Raw genomic sequence first — 22,928 nt, forward strand, 5'->3', positions numbered from 1 at the left:
GATAAAAAATCGCAATATTACTAGAATAAAGTCATAATTTAACGAAAAATATCGTAATATTATGAGAATAAAGTCATAACTTTACGAGAAAAAAGTCGTAATATTACGAGAAAAAAAGTCGTGATATTACGAGAATAAAGTTGTAACTTTACGAGAAAATGTTTTAATATTACGAGAAAAAAGTAGTAACTTTACGTGAAAAAAGTCGTAATATTACGAGCAAAAAGTAATAACTATACGAGACGAAAAGTCATAATATTATGAGAATAAAGTCGTAATATTACTAGAATAAAGTCATAACTTTGCGAGAAAAAAAGTCGTAATATTACAAGAAAAAAGTCCTATCTTTACGAGAAAAAAGTCTTAATATTATGAGAAAAAAAGTTGTAATATTACTAGAATAAAGTCATAACTTTAAGAGAAAAAAGAAAATAACACGTAAAATTACTACTACTATATATATACTAATATTATGACTTTATTCTCATAATATTACAACTTTTTTTCTCGTAAACCTATGACCTTTATTCTCATGATATTACGACTTTATTCTCATACCATAGACCTACAACAATGATAAATAATAATGAATATGTAAACAAAAAACAGTTATTAATTTCCATTTTTAAAAGGTCCACAGGGAGCCACTGGAGCAGCAGGTTGCTGACCCCTGCTTTAGTTGTAAGTTCACTAAGTGACCGGAAGCTGCATTGATAACTGCGGATGTGGATGTAAACCTTAAATTTGCCGGGAAACTTTGCAGTGTTTCAGTTCAGCCTGCTGTCCCATAAGCAGGTAGGCAAAACCACGCATTCACTAACACACTTAACGTCTTATTTAGCTTTGTTAGCACACTTTTACTGTATGCTTCTGTGAGTGCTGCTCTTGAGTCACACGGTGTCAAAGCAACGCTGTCTGAGGCAGAGCGGCTCTGCTCAGAGGAGCTAATGTAGCTAGCATGTAGCTAGAACACGTGACGTTTGTTTACTTCCGGTTTGTGTTGCTGGCTCTAGCTTGCTTTAAACTCAATACATACAACTTTAACTAACATAAAGTTATAACTTAGCTGACTAACTGCCTTGGGGAGCTTTACCTTGATGCATTTAGGTGGTTTTGCTGGAAAAATAACATACATTTAATTTGTGTGCTTTTATTTCTATAGGCAAGTTTGTTTACTTCCGGTTTGTGTTGCTCCATGCTGCATCCTGACCACTTATTATAACTCCAAATTTGTTCTTTGCATACTTAATTGTGCATTAAGTGGTGGGTCCTAACCTGGCAACATGTTCTTTAATTCCTCTAATTAATTAATTCATTAATAATTGTTGTTATTACAGATTAATATATAATAATTATTATAAATGATCCCAAAGATGATAGGTCCTCTAATTAATATATTGCTTATAAAGTAAAGTTTAAACTCAATACATAACATTTTAGCTAAAATGAAGTTATAGCTTAGCTTTTATACTTTATTTCAAAAGTTCAATACAGTGGTTACATAAAACACGTTCATATTTTCATTACCAAAAAAATTGCAAATATATTCTACAGTATTAAAATTTTTTAAAAATAAAACATTTTAAGCCATATAATTTTATGTACATAATATTTTGCTAAATATTAATCATATTAATTATGTAAATTTCATCTGCCGATAAACTGGAGATGTTAAAAGTGAGTAATATCTATCTAATATAATAGATTAGCTAGCAAACTGCAAGATACTGCCTTACCTTGAAGCATTTAGGTGGTTTTGGTTGGTAATTAACTATCAAATTTAATTTGTGGTTGTTGTTATTACAGATTATTATAATATTATTAATATAAATTATCCAAAAAGTGATTATTTTTTATATAATAAGCACAGCTTGCTCTCTGACTTCTATCTGGACAACACTGTCCTTATGAGATACTGTTTTAGACACATGATTTTGTTTTTTTTTGTTGGTGTACACTCACCAATAAGTGTAATTACATGTGGAGGCAGTCAGAAAGGTCTTCCTGGACTGACCAGGACAGCGTCAGGTGAGGCAACACAGAAAAGATGCTGTTGTAACTGGAGGCAGCTGAGACAGGCAACTTTTACCATCTCATGTAAAATTCAGGCTTTCTTTGTCCACTAGACTGCGTCATGCAGCTTCTAATAATGGCCTTCCTGTCAGTGCTCGTGGGCAGCAGAGGGAAGCTTCTTATCATTATTATAAAACGTGTTTAAATCAGCTATCAATTTATTTTATGTTTTTTTTTTTTATCTCCAGCCTAGAATCAGAGCCGGCTGACTGAGCAAGGGCCGAGGAAACTGATGAGGACTTGCGAATGGAAATGGATGATAATGGCCTACAGACCTCTCGCTGTGATACAAGATGGTCACAGCAACTGTCAGGCCTTCCTCACAAGCTCCTGCAGCGCCTCATGCCTTTCCAAAGGGAGGGGGTGGAGTTCGCTCTATCCAGGAATGGACGGTAAGCAGTCTATTGCGTCACAGCTTTATTGTTTGTAAGTCAATTAGGGTAGTTTGTAATGTTTTTTAAAGGGATAGTTCAAGTGTTTTGAAGTGGGGTTGTATGAGGAACTTATCCATAGTCAGTGTATTACCTACAGTAGATGACAGTCGGCACGCCCCAGTTTGGAGACATGCAACCCCACTTCAAAACACCTGAACTATCCCTTTAAGTTGTGTGTTTAGAAACATCTATGATATGGGAGCAACACTAACACTAGTATTTTAAAACTAAAGGTCAGCTTGCATCTTGTAAATCAGTGCTAACATGACAAGGAACGAGATGAGCAGCAGCCCCCCCCCCCTCTATGTTTATGCCATCCCGTGTTTGCAGCCCTACCTTCCTCTCCACTTCTGCAGTGTGTAAATATTGATTTGTAGCTACAAAGATGCTTTCACTTCAAATCTATTGTCTGAGCGTTTTCACAGAAGAATACAAGTAGCTTCTTGTATCTTCACTCAGAAGCTTCACATCAATTACAGGAAGAGGCGAGGTGTTTAGAAAACGCTGGTCACTGATATGCTTTCGATTTTTGATGTTCAGTTTGTGTCCATACTTCACAACAAATCTTTAGAAAAATCTGTCGCAATACACATTTTTCTTTGTCATGCTGCCCCAGTGTGTGATTTAGTCGAATAGGATGACACATTTACGTAGATAATTTACCTAATAGAGCTTTAAAGTAGGCAGCCCCACCTCTATAGTGCGATGGGAAAACTCCGCTACGATACATTGTGATGGCTCCAGATGTAAAAAGTCAAGACTGTGTGTGGTTTTAAATTCAGAAGGTCAGGTAGAGTCCAGGTTGTATGGGGAAGTTTCTCAGTTGCCCTTCAGTCCGTTAAGTGTTGAGCATCAGCTGCAGGAGCGGACCAGGACTCGGCCGTCGCCTGCCTCCTCCTCCCCGACCAGTCGATGTGCTCTCGGGCTCTCGGGAAGGTCAGCACAGGGGGAGCCAATCTGAACGCCGTCGCTGTGATGCCGAGCAGCCATATTGATTCGGGAACACTGGGAGGCACTGCTTTGTTACACAGACCGGGTCAGGAGTCAATTGGCTGTCGCTGCACCGCGTGGACAGCTACCTCAGTCAATTGGCATCAATGTGACAGGGAGAGAGCAGCGGGCAGCGCTCCTCTCTGGAGACGAGCAGGAGTGGCGTTAGCAGCAGATAGTATAGGTAGAGAGGACATGATGTTATATCCCTCTAATATCACACTATATAACATACCTAGAGTCTGTCTAGTGCCACACAAGCATAGGTGATGCTCAGGTGGTGTGGGACTCCATCGTCCTTTACCTGTGTGATGATCGGCGGCTAGAAGCTGTGATTGGACAATCACTGCTTGGGGGAGGGGTTTAGCCAACAGTCAATTTCAGCGTTATCCATTAGCATTAAAACCAGGGCATCTCCCGCGTTGAAGTCGGCAGGGCGAGAGCTAGTTAACGTTAGCTCTTAGCAGCCGGTTAACGTTAACTAGCTGCTGATTTCAACACAGATTTGGTGTTCGCAATGTATCATTATCAGGGAAAAAGAATAGAACGCGTTGATAGTGAGTTTACTGCGTCCCAAACACATTTTCTATCGTCTCCGGGACAACGTAGTCTCACACCCTGACGGTACCTACGCTACAATAATGTGCAATATTTCAACTGTGCATTACTGTCATTCATACTGCATTCATAGTACTTTACAATCAAGAAATATTCGTATTCATTTCTTATTTATACCATTCTGGCATTTATATTTAACACACTTGATAGATTCCACTTCTCAGCATTTTGTATTTACTTATTTGCACTGTGGTTATATGCTATATATATTGCACGTCTCAATGCAAATATTTGTACATATTTCTTATATTCTTATTTTTTAATTTTAGTACTTATATTTCTTTACATATATTGTGTTTATATTGTAGCATTATGTACATAATTTACATGTTACATACTCTTTTATTTCTATTTTCTTACATTTCTTTATCTTTATATAAGATATTACAACTGTAACGCCCCAATTTCCCCCCGGGGATCAATAAAGTATTTCTGATTCTGATTCAGATACTTGCGGTACTGTAGAAAAATGAGTACCGTTACAACGTTTTCACAATTTTGGCATCGACTTGGTACCGATCGGTTCTCGCAACATCCCTAGCCAGCTGATTAATCAGTGGCGGCGATAGGATGGTTTCCAAACTACGCGGGGACGTACATCGCCGTTTTGCATCGAGGCTCCGATACATGAAGTCAATGTGTACCTGAGATATATTTTAATGAGAGTTAACTTCATATAGGACCGCTTTATTAATAAATTGAGCATGATAAGTTTGGTTATAGTATGGTGTTGTTAATGCATTCGACTGCTGCTCTGCCAAAAGCTGTTTAGCTATCAAGCATGGCCGTTATATTTTGCCATATCTGATTATTTGAGGGCCACTTGTGCTGTAAAGATCCGTGTGTATTGCTGTCATCTTTCTCCTTCTCCAAACTATCGTTGTTATATCGGCCTTTAAAAATCCACTGCCTCTAGTTTTAGACGGCACCTGCACACAGACAGACAGTAAAGATGATTACAAGCTAAAAATGGTCATTTTATTGACAGTAATCTTGATCTTTCTGGGTATTTTGAGGCGCCCCGCTGTTCTTTATTTGCTCGGTCAATATCCTTGAAAAGAGCCTCAAATTAAAGCAGCAGTGTCTTATTTTTCTTCTCACTGATGCTAAACAGAGAAGAGGCAGAATTTACAACCAGAATGCAACGTGGCTGCAGACTTGTTGGGTTTTTAGGAGCAACAATTGTGGGAAATGTAGGATACCGCTCTACCTGAAGTGGAACTAGACGAGGCAGGCTGACAGACAGAAAATAAATGGCAGCGCTTCATTATAAAATAACTCCTGAAATGCACTGAACACCGTAGATTGATGTCGGGTATCTGACGGCGTGGGAGGATCCGTGGGCGGATTTTTTCCTTTTCAAATCTCACAGTCGTCGTGTCTTTTTCCACATCCAGAGCATCAAGAGCGCCGAACCAAAACATCAAATGTTGCTGCAATTCAAATACTTACAGTACGCAGCCCGCCGTATCGGCGCGCGTGGGAGGGTGAGTGAGCTTTATGGAGTCAGATGAGGGATAATGTGGGAGAGTTTGTGTCACAGCGCGGCAATAAAAACCCTTGAGATGTGGTTGATTGTATTGTTTGGAAAAGTTGGGCAGAAGTGTGCCATTTGAGTGCTGACATCTGTATGTATTTACCCAGCGTGCATCTGTAAATGCACTACTCTCATATCCAACATCAATTTGGAGTAAAAGTACATCCTCTTGGTCACTTCCATTAAGGCGTCGGAGCGAGCCACGCATGTCCGCCCTGCTCTGATTTGTCCAAAATGATATTGTAAGTGACTGCCGGTGCTTTTATTGAATAAGACCGGCTCTGCTGACGTGAGAGGAGATCAATAAGCAGACTGCGTTGTCTCTGCCTGTGATGGTCAAATCACTGAGAAGTCCTTTAGATGGAGTTTGTTCTCTGTACACACACACACACAAGTTGATTTATTTACGCCCATAAGTATCGTTCATAATGTAGAGACCGTACACAGAGTGCTGCCATAAAATCATTTGGGCTATTCAGCAGTACGCTGCGACACCGTTACAGCCCGGGGAGGACGGTTCAGCTTATTTATACAGAGTCACTGTTGAAAGCCGGTGTGTTAGTTGTTAGATGTTAGTCCCCATATAGGAGACATTTCATTGTAGTGAGACCATTTTTTTGACCTTGCTGTATAAAATGACCTGTGGTGACCTCTAGGATAATCACAGCCTCATGAAACTTTACAGCCACAAACTAGAGACCTAGAGCATTCAGAGGATGGATGGCTTTCCCAGCTAAATTGACAATAAGGGAGGTTTCTGAGCAGTTTACACAACAGAAGTGCTCGCCATCTAATCGCCGAAAAATGCAATTCTCGCTCCAAATGTTAAAAGTTTTTGATTCCAAATCACAGCATGACTTTTTTCTATGGTGTTCCTCAAGGTCTTGGTGTCTTAATGTGGTATTTTGGAGGGATTATTGATCATTTTTATCAATTCTCCAATGGTAAAAATGGTTAAATTTAGCACCAAATCTGTGTAACAACTTATGAAGCATAATAGAGCATGGAAATGACCATCATATACTTCCATCATAATGTTCTAAACCTCTGATTTATGTCTAGAACAACTTGACACACAGTACTGAGCAGCATCTCAAATTAATCTTCAGGTTCCCAGCTTTCAGATGATGTACACCACTTCTATGTGACATCTACTGTTGACCTGCTATCTCCCCCTAAAGACCCCCTGTACCCCCCTAGAAAAGACAAAAACGGGTCTATTGTGGGTCTCAGAGGGTTAAAGGGGGACTTTTTTAGCAGAAGCAGCAGAGATTGAGACTTTTAGTCTCTAGTATGTTAATCCAGATCAGTTTCAGGTCACCATTGAGATCCATCAGTACCTGACCAGTAATCTGAGGAGGGTCCAGTATCATCTTGGACATAAGGAAATGTCTCTCTACAGTCTACAGTCTCTCTAAATTCCACCTCCTCCTAATTAAACATGAATCCTACTATAGGTATTAATGTAAGGGGGTATTACATGTTGGTGCTATGAAGCCAGCAGGAGATGCGTTCTATTATACAGCATGAGAAATGTAATCCTGGTCTCCATCAGTAACCCTCTTTAATAGCTGACTTTCCATTATTTGGATGGAGGTTTTTATAGAAACACAGTATAGAGGCCACACATTATAAATAAACTGTGCAGCCTGCTGGGTAAGTTTGGGTGTTAGAGAGAAGAATGATGCTGGTGGGAAACACTTCTAACGAGTATCGTAACATTAAAAAATATATGTTAGTTTATCATTCTTAGACGCTGAGATCTAAGAGAGAGAGAGCCAAACATTCATTATGTACTGTAATAAATACAGGAGGATATGGGTTATGATTAAACATCTCAAACGAAAGTATAAAGGATTATTTAATGTAAGAGAATAGACACATCACATCTATATTCATCTTATATTCACTGTGCATTGTGAGACTGACCTTTATTTGTACCCTGATTAAACCTTTCCCTTGCTATAGCTATAGCATTATCCACAATAAATGATACACCTACAGTCTAGAAGGGCGGATTAGACAATTGTGGGTTGCATTCATTCAATCAAACATTACAGCAGTTATTGTTGCAGACACATCAGGCAGAAATTAGCACTAGTGAATGCACCTTTTAGTTTCTTCTTCATATTTTGCGATATGCTGATTATTGCGATATGATATATTGAGATTTATTACCTTTTTTCAACTACAAATTATGCAGTTTGTCAACATCAGATTTATCTAACAAGATACAGTTTTCACTCCGTTCTTCTCACAGTTTTCATTCACACATCTGGAGGTCAGAGGTCAAGGGACACCTTTGACAATGGCACTTTTTTTCACCAAGATTTAGAGTAAGTTTGGAGCGTTATTTAACCTCCTTCTCAACAAGCTAGTATGACATGGTTGGTACCAATGGATTCTTTAGGTTTTATAGTTTCATATGATACCAGAATCTTCACTCTAGCTTTAAAACTGAGCCCGCTACAACCTCTGAGAGATTGATATCGCAAGTTGCGTTAATGCGTTAAAGAAATCAGTTGTGTTAAAACTAATTTGCGACAGCCCTATTAATAAAAGATCAATACTTGACGTTCGTGGATCGATACATTATTGCCATGCAAAATATCGTGATAGCTGCATATTTAACATGTCATTACTTTTTTTTATTTTGTTATTTCTGTGTTTAATGTTTATTTCTTTTCCTTGTTTGTGATTGAAAACATAATGTAATGTAAATCTAAATGTCACCCTGTGGGGGAGCGTTATTAAAAATACACGGTAAAAGAAAATGAAGATAACTTTTGGAAGCAGTTGAATAAAGTTAAGAAAAAGAATCCACTCAACAAAAGACAGAACGAGAGCCCGGTGTATGTAACTATTGTCAAAGTCCAGCCAGAACAACATGTTTTCTTCTATTTAAAGCACCACTGAAAAAAATTAAAGGAGCTCTCTGATAGATTTGGGTGCTTAAGCTAAAAAGTTGTGGATTGCCCCACATAGCTATGGTTTCAACTTTTCCTTTTAAAGACACACACACTTTTGAAACATCCTCCTAGTAGAAAAAAGCCCAAATCTTCTCCGCTAAAGGCTACGTCGTTTTGATTTTAACAGCCAACCTGCACTCTGAACCCACAGCTGTGTGTGAGCGCGGCCCGCTGTAAAACAGCCTTTTGTGCGGCGTCCAACCTCAGTGCAGCGTTTCCCGCTGACCACAGGTCCGATCCTCAGCAGAGGACCTGGAAGATTGAGGTGAGACACCGGGGCCGCACAACACATCACCACGCAGAGGTCAAACTCATCAAATCACCGTAACCGCCTCGGGAGGTGGAGGGGAGGGTGGAGGGTGGGGGGGGGGCCCATTTCCTGACACTTTGGGGCTTGTGGGTTTCAGAGATAACATTAGAAAGATGGGGGCCGTGCCGTCGTCAGGCAACGGGCGCCGCAGCATCCTCGCAGTCTCAAACCGTCAAGACAACACTCAGGTTATTTAAAGGAGGATGATTAATGTGTTGGGAAATGGCAAGCACCTGCCCCTGCAGAACCCAGTTTGGGAGCGTGGGTGTGGGTGTGTGGGTGTATGCGCAAACACACGTGTGCATTTACATGTGTGCAAGTCTTTTGTGTGTGTTTTTCACACACACACACACACACACTGCCCTGCGTCTGTGTGTGTGTGCGCATTGCGCTGACTGGGCCGGTGTGCTGGCAATTAGAAAAACCACCAGTGGCAAGGTGCACATTAATCATGTTCCTCAGCTGAAAGAGAGAAATGGGGCGGAGATGGGGGGAGGAGGAGGAGGAGGAGGAGGAAGAAGAATAATGAGAGGCTGCGTCTGAGGTATTCAGGAGCTGCTCCGTTCGCACTGTTTGCTTCTGACGCGGCGTTGGAAGCGTTTATGAATAAGCAAGGTCGTGACAATAGGCCCCAAATCCACTGGGCACAGAGGCTGATCCATCTGTACTTGTTTCCACGGGGACGACGTCAGCTCAGGGACGGCGTCGCGCTTTCATTGTTCCTTTATCGTGTACGGTGTAAACGGGGGGGACTAGTTGGCTGTTATGTGGCTGCCAGAGTAGCGTATCAGAGACAGCCAGACAGGTGAGCTGGTGCTGCTGCACGGCGAGTTTAATGTTCAGCTGCAGGCGTCTTCTTAAACATGTGAAATAAAAGAAGAAACAAAGATGGATTTAGTCTGTAAACACATCATTGTTCAGACTACTGATGTAATTAGTTATCAGTAGTAGGGATGCAACTAATGTTTAGATTCATTATCAATGATCTATTGATTTTGTTTGTGAAATCGCTTATTAAATGTGAGAAAAAAGGACAATAAATCACTAATATTCAGTTTTTTGTTACTCTTTAAAGCAGAGCTGCCCAAAGTGGGATGATCCTGACCAACTTTACTGTATTTCAGAGGCTGTAGCAGGCTCCGTTTTAGAGTTCTGTACTGCATTTAGCAGAAAAAAATTTACCTTAAAGGGAGATTTGTCAAGTATTTAATACTCTTATCAACATGGGAGTGGACAAATATGCTGCTTTATGCAAATGTATGTATATATTTATTATTGTAAATCAATTAACAACACAAAACAATGACAAATATTGTCCAGAAACCCTCACAGGTACTGCATTTAGCATAAACAATATGCTCCAATCATAACATGGCAAACTGCAGCCCAACAGGCATCAACAGCTGTCAGTGTGTCAGTGTGCTGACTTGACTATGACTTGCCCCAAACTGCATGTGATTATCATAAAGTGGGCATGTCTGTAAAGGGGAGACTCGTGGGTACCCATAGAACCCATTTACATTCACATATCTGGAGGGCAGAGGTCAAAGGACCCCTTTTGAATATGGCCACGACAGTTTTTCCTCACCAAAAGTTTGGAGCTTCCTAAAGGATCTGACACACGAAGCTGACGGTCGGCCGTCGGACAGTTTGGGGACGTTGGTGAGCGTCTGTCGGCCTAGTTTTTCCAGTGTGTCTGCACCGTTGGCTCTTAGTCTGCCTACGTTGGAAGTTTTCAGCTGATTCAGCGCAGAACGTACGTGACAACTGGCCGTCGGCTGTCTTCTTTGTGGTGTGTTGAAGTACAACTTTTTGGCCAAGACAAAGGCGACATGAGGCGACGCAACAGTCAGCCTTCATCGCCACTAGTTTTTTTATGTCGGGTTGGTGTATCTGGGCCTTATTAAACCACTAACTTGTGTGAGTTCCTATTTGAGCACCTAATTTAGTTTGAACCTCAACAGCTCGTCTGTTTGTGTGACAACTCTTTGAGATGCATAAACAGACAGAACATAAGATTTGATGTCTTTTTTTTAAATTGACAGTTTCCTCAAAATATATTATTTTACTTTGTGAGTTAAACTCTGCATCACCCGGCGTGTTGCTGTGTTTTGCTGGAAATTGGATGAAACCAAACACAGCGAGCACTCCCCGAAGTTTCTCCCTAGACACAGACATATTCAACAGGAACAACAACAACAACAAATATTGAACAGCAACAGCAAACTGAAACGAAGCACCGGCGCAGACCCAAATTACAAGTGACAGGTTTGTAATATGTCCAAGAGCAGCTGAGTGTGAGGTGACTTTGTGTGTGTTTCCTGTGGCCAGGAAGCTTTGAGAAGTCGGGTTGTGACAGGAAGCGTTCTGGTCCAGGAAGATCTGGACGGGGGAGACAATGAGTGTCTCTCTAATAAATGATGCCCTGCTGTTTTTATATCTTTTTATAGGTCATCTCTGATAAAGTTTTCTCTGTTTGTTTTACAGATGTATGATCGCTGATGAGGTAAGCACACACCACGCTGGCTCAGGAAATCTATTTCCCCCCCAAAAATATGAACCTGGGACTTCGCCGCATGCCTTCCAGATTAATTTGTCATCCCCGTGCAGCACTCCCATGTGCCTAATCGCTTTTGACACAAGAATCATTCTGAGACCTTATTACTCTTGGGCCTCGCATCAGCTCGGCCGTCATATGCAATTTACCGCAGACGCGACGCGCAATTGACTTGTTTTTCTCCCCCCGTCTTGATTTGGTCTGTCCAGATGGGTCTTGGGAAGACGGTGCAGGCCATCGCGGTGGCGTGCGCCTTCAGGCGGGAGTGGCCCCTCCTGGTGGTGGTGCCCTCGTCCCTGAAGTACCCCTGGATCGAGGAGCTGGAGAGGTGGATCCCCGAGCTGCAGCCTGGAGACATCAACCTGGTGGAGAACAAGAGCCACACCATGTAGGTCATCCATTCACATCCATCCTTCATCCATCCAGAACGCCTCAGACCACCGCAGACAGACTACATATACATAAAAACACTAAAACAAAAACAAACTTAAAATTTGAAAAAACTTTAAAAACTTAAACTAAAACAAAATTGAAAATAAATTTAAACTTAAAAATAACTTTAACTTAAAAAAAGAAAATAAACTTAAACTTAAAAAAAAACTTAAAAAAACTTAAAAAACTTAATTTAAAAACTTATAAAAAATATTAATCTTTAAAAAAAATTTAAATAAACTTAAACTTAAAAAAAAAAAAAAAAAAAATTCAAACTTAAAAGAACTTCAACTTAACTTAAAAAAACTTTAAAATCTTCAACTTAAAAAAATAAAAAAGAAACTTAAAATCTTAAACTTAAATTTAGAAAAAAAAACATAAACTTACAAAACAAAAACTTAAACTTAACTTACAAATACATGTAGTAATGTACAGTTAAATCTGCATTAACTTAATTTGTTGGCCACTTGGGGGCAGCAGAAACAAGCTGTAAACATAATACATGTGACATATTATAACCTAAATGACGAACTTGTTAGCAAACAGTTGCTTGTTAACACATTCAACAGATATGAGGCAACATATGCATTCCTTTGGAGTCGTGCTTCTGACAACCTGATGAATTTAAATCCAATATTAACTCATTTTAGCTCTGTTTTGGTCTCCACCAACTCCTGAGAGAAATATCTGTCTCTTTACCTGCTAAATGCACCACTATGTTCACCAGTTACATAGTTTGAAATGAACATATTATATTGGTTAGATACAGTATCTATTGGCAGAAGTACAGTATGACCTTGTGTACTTTGTAGGACAGAACGGCCTTTGCATTTCCTGCGTTATGTTACCCACTTCCTAGCTTGCTAAATCGTTAGCCTCTGTGGCATCTAGAGGCCGACAGTAACGTTAATGTTCTCGTTGCTTAAGCAGCGGTGTTCTCATGACTTAACCACTTGAACGCCAAGCATATTGTGTACACGACTTCCCATGCACGAGCTCACGAGTTTAATTTGAAGGCACCATATGATCAATTCTACATTTTAAGTCATTGAAGGTGAAAGTCTCCATGATATCAAGCAGATAGGGAGACATTATCAGACCCACAGTCTTTAGACATAATAATGTAACGATAATAATTTACCTAAAGATATGGAACATGTATATATGAACACACTTGGTCACACAGTTTGAACGTGTGATAGACAGAGAAGTTGCAGCTGACAATTTAATCTGAAAGTGTCCCTCTGTGTCAGGAGCCGGCAGAGGCCGATGTTTGACAGCCCTGACAGACAAATCATGTCAGCGCAGCGTCTGCAATATTGAACAAGAGCAACGCAAGAAGTGGAAAAATGCTGTCGTGGAGAAACGTGTCTCATTTTCACAGCTGTTTATATTGATTCGGGGTTTGCACGATGGTGGACTAATACTTTTATTATCAACTTTCACATAGTTTTTTATTCTTGAATGAAACAAACTTTCTGTGACTTGGAGGAGGAGAGAAAAAAAAAACTCCCCACCTGACATCACAGACGAGGCGCCAAGAGGTTGTGAAAGCCTTCTGGGGGAAAACGTGTCCTTGAACCGGGATGTGTTAATGACTGAACGGGGAGCCAAGAAGAAAAATTATGCAGCACCTCCACTCAGTATTTTGTTCTTTTGTAGAAACATGAATGGCACCTTAGGTTTATTTCAGCTTTTGGAAATGTGTGTGGCGAAGGCAAAAGAATTAGAAGCAGACAGATGCCGGGAAGGTTTTTGATTTTCTCAGAGATTCTTATTGAGTTTCATGCAGCTGAATGCCGCCGCCGTGTTTGTTTGTTTATCTGCGAGTGTGTATCTGTGTGTTTGTGTTTGGGCTGCGCGCATAAACTGGAAAATATAGAAATTGCGATACAGCCCAGGAATGGATTTTTTTTTTTAAGCGCCGGAGAAGAAGAGATGGGTGAAAAAAACCTGGTAGTGTCCACACACCCTTTTTAAATAGTCTGCTTTACTTTACCTCCAGGGCTCGGTTGAGAAGTCAATAAACACCAGAGCATTTGAACAGATGTTTGTATTTAGTTCTAGCTGTGAACACGCATTGGTCAATGTTAAAGGTGAGTAGTTGTAAGACCTACCGGAGCAGTGTAAAGGACGAGGCCAATGATATTCTATTACAAGTTCTGTGTGTGTATCACAGCCTCAGATATCTTCTTCCTCTGTGCTCCATTGTTACGTTATCTATTAAAATATTGAAAGTTAAGCATGTCACGATACCAGAAATTTAGTAGTCGATACCAATACAAGTGAAATTCCACGATTCTCGATACCAATTTGAAAAACAAAAGTAAAACAATAAATCCCATCCACTTCTTTATTACTGTTTGCATTTTTGTTTTTTGTTAAGAAGTTAAACAGGTCATAATTCCCTCTATTATCTATTTATATTGATGTGAAAACATCTTCAAACAACTGGATTTTTTTCGCCAAAAACTTCATTTTACGAGATTGCATTTGAACACATCATGATAATGTTAGAATTTACCTTCACCCAATACTCATTTTTACTGAATACAGCTTGACCGCATCATAATGTAATCAATGGCACCTCCCGTGTTGAGTCCTGCACGGAGCTAACCGCTAACGTTAAAGCTTGGTTTATGCTTCCCGTAGTGAAGCTGGCGCGCGCAGAAAATTACGTCATCACGGCTTTCGCTGTTTAAGGAAATTACGGAGCCTTTATTTTAGAAATCAAAGTATATACTGCTGACTTAAAGATTTACATCATCAGCAGGAACCAACGGGCTGTAAACATTTTGTACCTTATACATGGCAATTTGTAGATAATACAAACTCTACATTTTGACACATTCCTCTGAAAAGGATCAAATGTTTAGTCATTAAAAAAATGAAAATCCAAAGTATATATTTCTGACTTTTTTTTTTAAGATTTCTAAACAGTATTTTTAAGCAAAAATGCAAAAAAAACATACTGGTTCCTGCCTTTCAAATGTGAATATTGCTGTTTTTTTAGTCTTCTATGAGAGTGAACTGAATATATTTTGGGATTTTGATGGTTGGTCAAACAAAACATGCAATTTGGGAAACTGCGATGAACATTTTTTACTATTTTCTGACGTTTTATGGTGTATAATTTTATTCAAAATGATAAAGGATAACATACAAACTTCCGTCCTTGTCCCTGCAGGAGAATCAGCAGCAGCAAGGTGACGGTGCTTGGTTACGGCCTCCTCACCACCGACGCTCGCCCCCTGGTTGAGGCTCTGACCAGGCAGCGCTTCGCCGTGGTCGTGGTGGACGAGTCGCACTACCTCAAATCCAGGAATGCGGCGCGGTCTAAGATTCTGGTGCCGCTCATTCAGAGCTCCAAGCGGGCCATCCTGCTCACCGGTACCCCGGCTCTGGGTCGGCCTGAAGAGGTAATGAAATCAGATTAAATGGAAATCGAGTGGTGCCCTCTCTCGTGGGGAAACACCTATTATGGGAAAGAATACAAATTTAAGTGGAGTAAGCTGTTTAGTTTTCATCCCAGACGACGTGAACCTTCCAGATTCAAACTCTCGACTCTCGACTCTCGACTCTCTCCGAGCCCACGCTCATTAGTATTACATTAGTAGGCCACAGAGCTAACTCAGGGCTCAGCTCTGGCTTCTCACAAAGATGTTTCACAACACGGCACAGGTAGATCGCCATGGTAACATGCTCCGGAGCAGGTTTCGCAGCTCCGATCCAACATTTCAAAAAAAGCCAATTAACTCTCTCCGGCATCACTTATCCTCGAGGATCCCGCGGACTTATTTCAATAACCTTTGTTGCAAAAACTTCATTTGCAAAGGCCGATATGAAGAGACACGGCACCGCAATAAATGAGACAAGTAATAAAAAGAAGCGCACAGGGGCGGGGGGGGGAACTATTGAATTTAGAGACAATAAGAAGGGCTGTTCACAGGACAACGGTGTTTGGAGAGCGCCGGAGCTCCATAATGATTTCTTATATCATTTTTATATATGATATATCGAAGCGGTAGATTGCAGCCGTATTCCATCACCGCAGCCGAGGAGGATGAAGTGAATAGGAAATCCTTTCACAGTCTCAACGAGAGGAGACACAATACAGTATCAATAAGACGTACTGTATGCCCACTGTAGCCTAACGATAGGGCACCGATACAGCTTTGTCTCTGCTCTCCCTCCGCTCATCCTCTACAGCATCAGGAGCAGCATCACGGCTGCCTTTTACTATGATACGATCATTATAATAATGTATTATTGTAGTAGTCAACGTATTTATTTACAAATTACACCTTATTTTCCTCATTTTTTACCATCACAACTATCAAAATTAGTGGTTCAGCACACACTTATACACACAAAAGGCCTCATAATTATTCATAACTTGCTTTTTTTTTATCTAAATCTGTCTGTAATGTGTTATATATTGAAAATAATCAGTGGTGGAATGTAACTAAGTAGTATAATTTCCATTTTATGCTACTTTCTACTTCCACCTCACTACATTTCAGAGGTAAATATTGTACTTTTTACTCCACTACATTTACTTGACACTTATAGTTACTTTTTAAATGATCAGATTATATGATATGATGCAGTACTGTACGACTAATCTACCCATTAGTGTACAGTAAGTATCAAAAATGGGCTGCAAATTACAAACATTAAAAAGCTTTATTAATAAAAACAGAACAATATAATATTCTATGTTAATATAACACTGTGAAAGGAGCCATTTTGCATACTTTTACTGTATTTAATTACATTTTGCTCATAAAACTTTTGTTCTTTTACTTAAAATTCACTTTTCTTGAAATGTAGTATTTATAGGCTGTGGTTTTTCTACTTTTATGTAAGTAAAAAATCTGAGTACTTCTTCCACTACTGAAAGAAATACAACTTTATATGTACAGAATGTTTCTTAACAGTGTTACAACTATATAAAAGATGCATAAAATCATTGAAAGACCAATTCAAAGAAGAAATCAAACCAAACAAAATATGTATGATTATATAATAATGCTTCAGCACCTCTTTTCATCCTCTATCTGAAATGCTCCGTTTTGGTGCTTGTCTCTTTAAGGCCCTCTCCCGAAAAGCCCACTCTGATTGGTCAGCTGGCCCGCTCTGTTGTGATTGGTCAACCGCACTAAACTCTTCGGACTCCTCTCCAGCTCCGCTCTAACTAGCTTTGTTTGAGGGCGTGACAAACTGGCCGCTAGGCAGGTATTATGCAAAATGCGTTACTTGGTGACATCACCACGTTACGGAAAAAAGGCGTGACTTCAAGCGAGGCGTTTCAGGCAGTTCAGGAGCAGGGTTTCTGTGGGGGAGAGTTACTTTGCATACACAAAAACACTATATAACGCACTAAAGGAAAGGGAAAAAGCATAAAAAAGCAATTCTCAAACAGACTTAAATACTTTAATCGATTGACAGCCCCTAATTAAAATTTTAAAAGAGACTGGGAGTAAACAGAGTGAGCTTAACTACATAACTAGTCTGACATCATAGGTGTTGTGTTGACTATATTTAAAGTATCTACGCGAGACAGGTCTCAGATCTGTCATCCAAGTGAGGAAAACTTAATTATTGCCTCGGCTCGATCCCGATAATTAACTGATGAAACGCAGGCAGCTAATTAATTCCAAAATGGAGTTAGTACTTGTAAGAAATCTCGAGGTGTGTCATGGAGACTGTGTGTGTGTGTGTGTTATATATATATATATATACGCCGGGGGTATATGTGTGTGTGTGATACATGCCATCCTGTCTTCGCCACTGCCTGCCCGCCTGCCTGCAGTGTCGAGGTTAGTTTTTTAGATATCATCTCTCTCTCCCTCTCTCCCCCTGCCACTGGAATCTGAAACTGAATATAACATTTTATCATCCGCAGCATAAACCTGATAAGCCCTGTCCCTGCCTCTGTGCCAGTCTCCTCGCTGCCATCATTACTCACTGTGGCGCTGACATCGAGTTAGCACACAGCTCAGGGCATGCTGCACCGTTCGTGATGTGCCCTCATTCCACCCACCTATTATATCAACAGTGTGAGGAGGTGGTGGGGGGGGAAATGCAAAGTTCCTGTTGAACAAGCGCTGAATTTAGAATAGCGGCTGCTTATACAGATCGCCTTGCTGATGATTACCTGTCATTACTTCAGAAATTGCCTGCAAATACTGGAAATTGACAGCGTAGTGTACACACTTACACGCGTTCTTGGAGGCTTTGCACACACCTGCGATGCATAAACACTCTTTACTGTATGAAAAGACGCTTTTCAAAATGCCATACGTCCACTTTATGATGACTCAAACTTCCTGTCAGCAGATATTTATCCGCCGCAGCAGGTCGATTCTCTTTATTTAATTACATTTTCTCTGTTTGACCTGGTTAATTGCCGCTTACACAAATTACCACACAGTTGCACAACAACACAGGAGCCGGTAAACTAGGCGAAGGACGACGGCACCTTGGAGTAAAATTGCACACAAGACGCACTTTGGTGACAGTAGACTAATCGCGAGAACATGCAGGTAAAGGGCTGTGTGTTTAAAGCTCCCTAAAAAAAGCTCTCGCTACTTTGAGTTATGCAGCTTTCAGAAAACTTAAAGGTGAGAAGTTGTGGCGACTAAAATAGGGTGCGATCTCAATGACGAGCTGCTAAAGCTGACAGTTTGGTGGAAGGAGATTGGTGAAATTTACACAGGATGTGAGACTGAAATAACTTTTTTAAAGTAGTAGTAAGAGTGTCGTGATATACCAGTATTGACAATAACCATATTTAACCTCTTTTACCCTTTAATAACTTCTTTTTTACGAATTGTTTGTAAAAGACGAGGCCTTAACGCGACTAAAACAACACATAAAATCATTAAAAGACAGAAACTGAACAAAGGCACAAAGACGACAGTAGTTAAAGCCCCTAGTATTTGTCTGTAAACTAAAATATTCATGAGAAATTATACATAATACGCTGAAAAATGTAAGTATTTGTCTATAAAATGTAATATTCATGACAAAATATATATATAAATATATATAATACCCCCAAAAATGTAAGTATTTGTCTGTAAAATTAAATATTCATGACAAAATATTTATATAAATATATATAATACCCCCAAAAAACGTAAGTATTTGTCTATAAAATTAAATATTCATGACAAAATATATATAATATATAATAGCAATTATTCATATTAAAGTTTGGAAAAATAAACAACCTTGGGTATATTTATATATTTTTTTTACATAATAATAATTTATTTTAATATAATATATTTTATATATTTTATGGTTACAGACTCTATCTCCACCTTCCTACACTGGTATTTTGAGTGTAATTATTTGCCAAAAAAAGAGACAAAGTGAGACAAGACTTGCTGAAAGGTTACTAACGTTAGTTATTTTAAGGTGTTGTTATTTAATGGGTAAGATGACAAATAGGACAAATCATATTACATTTTTAAAAAATGGAAGTAAATATTATTGGGAGGAAAATATATATGAGAGATTGAGAAGGATATTGCAATTAAAAGGAGATTAATTAAAGAGGAGACACTGCGATATTATCACACACTTTCTCTCCGGCCTGTCTCAGTTTCCCTTCCGTGTGGTTCAGTACAGAGTTCCTGTTCAGGTCCTTGTCTCTGTATTCCCCAGCTCTTCATGCAGATTGATGCTCTCTACCCCAAGAGGCTGGGAACCTGGACGGACTACGCCAAGAAATACTGCAACGCCCATTACAGGTGAGTCTTCAACACACACACACAAGCTGACACACACCTTGTATTCCTCTTACATGTAGTGTATCTTTGCTCCAGTGGGGGTGACGTGAAGCCATGTGACCGTGGTCTAGTTCGTCTATAGCCTAACATTAGCTTTTTTACTTCTGGCGATTGCATTCAAAAATCATAAAGTGGTGTTCATTTGTGGAGATTATCTTGCGGAGCAAAACAAGCCAGCATCATAAACATTGGTTTGCCACGGAGTTTATTTTCTGGAACAATCCCATTTGCTTATTGTGGAGGGAACCAAATAAATGTATAAAGAGAACTGGATACAGTGTTGGAGGCGAGGCCCCCTTCATTCCTATGAAAGTTGCTCAGTGGCCGCATGAAGACAGCCTGTAAAAGTACCCGGATCTTGGGCACATGGAACATGCGTAGTAGTGTCCGCTCGGTCACATGACTGTCACGGGGGTCCCAACGTCACGTCGTCGTCACGGCTTGCGCTCCAGCCTCAGTCTGGGTTTCACTCACATGAACGGAGGAAGGGAAATAACTCTGGATTCTGCTGTTAGTGCGTTTTACAGCTTTAAAACCTTAATGATTTAAATAAGTTTATTTATCAAAACAAAATAATCCGCTGAGTTACAGACGTCTCTTTCCCAATGTGAGTGTATTGGAAAAAGTCTTTTTGGGCCCAATGCATCATGTGACGGACACGGAAGTTGCAGTACCACCGTTTGACCACTACCAAAGTTGGGATCAACGACCGGCGCTCTTCCTGGGTGCAATGCTAACTTCCTGTTTGGCCTACAGAAATACGTCACCCCTGCAGCTCTCTATTAAAGGTGGAATTTGACAGATCCAGGCTGGCTGCTTCAAGTTTTTATGCTATATAACGCCTCCTGGCTCCAGCTTCATATTTAACGGACAGACGTCAGAGTGGTCAGATCTTTTAATCTAAGGAATTAAATAAATGTATTTCCTACGTCAAATTATGATCTGTTCTTATTTATAGACTATTAATATCTCATCTTAGTGGAATTAGCATTAAATCCTCCCTCTTTTCAAGTGTCTGCTGGGATAAGGTGGGCTGTACCTGGTGCTGCCGAGTCGAGGGGTTTTTGTTGTCGGAGCCAGACCGCCGCTGAAGCCAAGCGTTAAATGCCAACTGGCTGCCGGTTGCCAGCGACGATCAGTTACACGTGTGAACAAACACATCAAATGCATTGTTTTGGACGTCCATCAAAGTGGGCGGCTCGGTCGGGGATGGGCCCGCCGCCATTAATGATAACACTTTGTGTATAATAGCACTTAGCGCGGCCGGGGAATGAAATCCAGAGCCCATCCAGCAGTGCAGAGAGAGGGGGAGAGAGAGAGAGAGAGAGCTCACAGCTGGAAAAGCTGCTGGTTCAAATCCCCACACCGGGGCTTATTTTAGAAGCAGTGATTCAGCTCCCTTCCCTTCAGCAGCTACAAGTTTAAACACCCCGAAGTGTGAAACGGCACATTTTGGCTGGTGGCTCGTTAAGTTTGTCCACACTTGCAGCCAATATGGCAGATGACCAGCCTTTTGTGTGGAGGGCCAGTTCTATTCTAAAAATCCGTTTGGCAGATAGATTGTGAAAGTTGCCGGCGAGTTTTTTGGGATAAACCTGCTGCTGTGGCCATTAGACAAAATAGTTTGTGCCGCTCTGCAAAGTGCCCTTAAGCGAAAAAAGTGATCCAGCAGAGCTGCTCAGCGGTAAACGATGGAAGGCTGCTGTAGCGCCGGGCAGCTCCCAGGTGGGAATGTTTAAATGTGTTTAACTATTCCTCCAGGGCATTGCCGTGAATAAGTTTCTCTCGGTTAGAAATGTGTATGAAAAAAACAAATACATCATTCACTTCTCTCGCAGGTACTTTGGGTCTCGCAGGCAGTGGGACTGTCGCGGGGCGTCCAACCTGGACGAGCTGCACCAGCAGCTGAGCCAGATCATGATCCGCCGTCTCAAAGCGGAAGTGCTCACTCAGCTGCCTCCCAAAATCCGCCAGCGCATCCCCTTCGACCTGCCGAAAGAGGCCGCCAAGGTACACAGATGACAGGCTCATTTCACTCCAGTGATGTATGTTCTCTCCGGGGCTGCGACTAACAATTGTTTTCATTAATTGATAGATAATTTTCCAGTGAATGTCAGATAATAATAACATGCCCATCGTAATTTCCCACAGCCCAAGGTGACATTATCAAATGTCTGGCGTAAAAAAAACTGATTAATTATCTATCAAAGATAGTTCCCCCGAATAATTGTCTGTTGATTGACTAAATGATTAATCGTTTCAGCAAACCCAAAAGCGTCGCGTCTAAACATCCAGTCGAGTGGCACGTCTCGATTAATGGAGACGCCACAGATTCACGCTGTTATGTAAAATTAAAATTCTGTTATCTCGCCACACGGGGAGTGATTAAAGATGACACATACATGATAGTTTGCTGCTTCAACTTTTGTCTCATTTTGAGAATCGATAATCGTTTGTCAAGCAAAAATGCCAAATATCGTGCCTCATGCAAGAATCATTCTTACGAACAGATTCATAAGTGGCACATAGTGATTTAGAGAACTTGTCACATTCACAAATGTTCTCGTACTTAATGTTTTCTCTTAGGTGTGACCCTAGTTCAGCCCTGTATTAGGCTATGACTCATGCACAGCGCTGCAGTGAATGGGGAAAAAAGACTTCATAATGCCTTAATCTGAAAGAATATGGATTTAAATATGATGGCAAAATCATATAAAATAAAACAAATAGCAAAACAACATGTAGAAATACTCTGTTACAAGTAAAATTAGTTATTTGTGATTAAATCGCAAATTAACGCACATTTTTTATGTTCAAAATGTACCTTAAAGGGAGATTTGTTATCTCTTATCAACATGGGAGTGGACAAATATGCTGCTTTATGCAAATATATGTATATATGTATTATTGGAAATCAATTAACAACACAAAATAATGATAAATATTGTCCAGAAACCCTCACAGGTACTGCATTTAACATAAAACAATATGCTCAAATCATAACAACAACAGGCAACAACAGCTGTCAGTGTGTCAGTGTGCTGACTTGACTATGACTTGCCCCAAACTGCATGTGATTATCATAAAGTGGGCATGTCTGTAAAGGGGAGACTCGTGGGTACCCATGGAACCCATTTACATTCACTGATCTGGAGGTCAGAGGTCAAGGGACCCCTTTGAAAAAAGCCAGTTTGGAGCATTAACAA

General features: G+C 40.3%; 1 protein-coding gene across 3 annotated transcripts in view; it reads left to right on the top strand.

Moving 5' to 3' along the window:
* Positions 1-680: 680 nt before the first annotated feature.
* zranb3 (zinc finger, RAN-binding domain containing 3) overlaps positions 681-22,928 on the top strand; it is a 101,272-nt gene continuing 79,024 nt past the window's right edge. For all 3 annotated transcript variants that reach the window (XM_037761652.1, XM_037761651.1, XM_037761653.1), the window contains exons 1-7: positions 681-795; positions 2,262-2,465; positions 11,419-11,437; positions 11,698-11,876; positions 15,108-15,339; positions 19,598-19,683; positions 21,561-21,732. In XM_037761652.1, the coding sequence (XP_037617580.1) occupies positions 2,320-2,465; positions 11,419-11,437; positions 11,698-11,876; positions 15,108-15,339; positions 19,598-19,683; positions 21,561-21,732 (834 nt within the window). In that variant the 5' untranslated portion in view covers positions 681-795; positions 2,262-2,319. The remainder of the gene's footprint in view (positions 796-2,261; positions 2,466-11,418; positions 11,438-11,697; positions 11,877-15,107; positions 15,340-19,597; positions 19,684-21,560; positions 21,733-22,928) is intronic.

The sequence above is a fragment of the Sebastes umbrosus genome, chromosome 24 (genome assembly GCF_015220745.1).
Source record: "Sebastes umbrosus isolate fSebUmb1 chromosome 24, fSebUmb1.pri, whole genome shotgun sequence".
NCBI classification, from domain to species: domain Eukaryota; kingdom Metazoa; phylum Chordata; class Actinopteri; order Perciformes; family Sebastidae; genus Sebastes; species Sebastes umbrosus.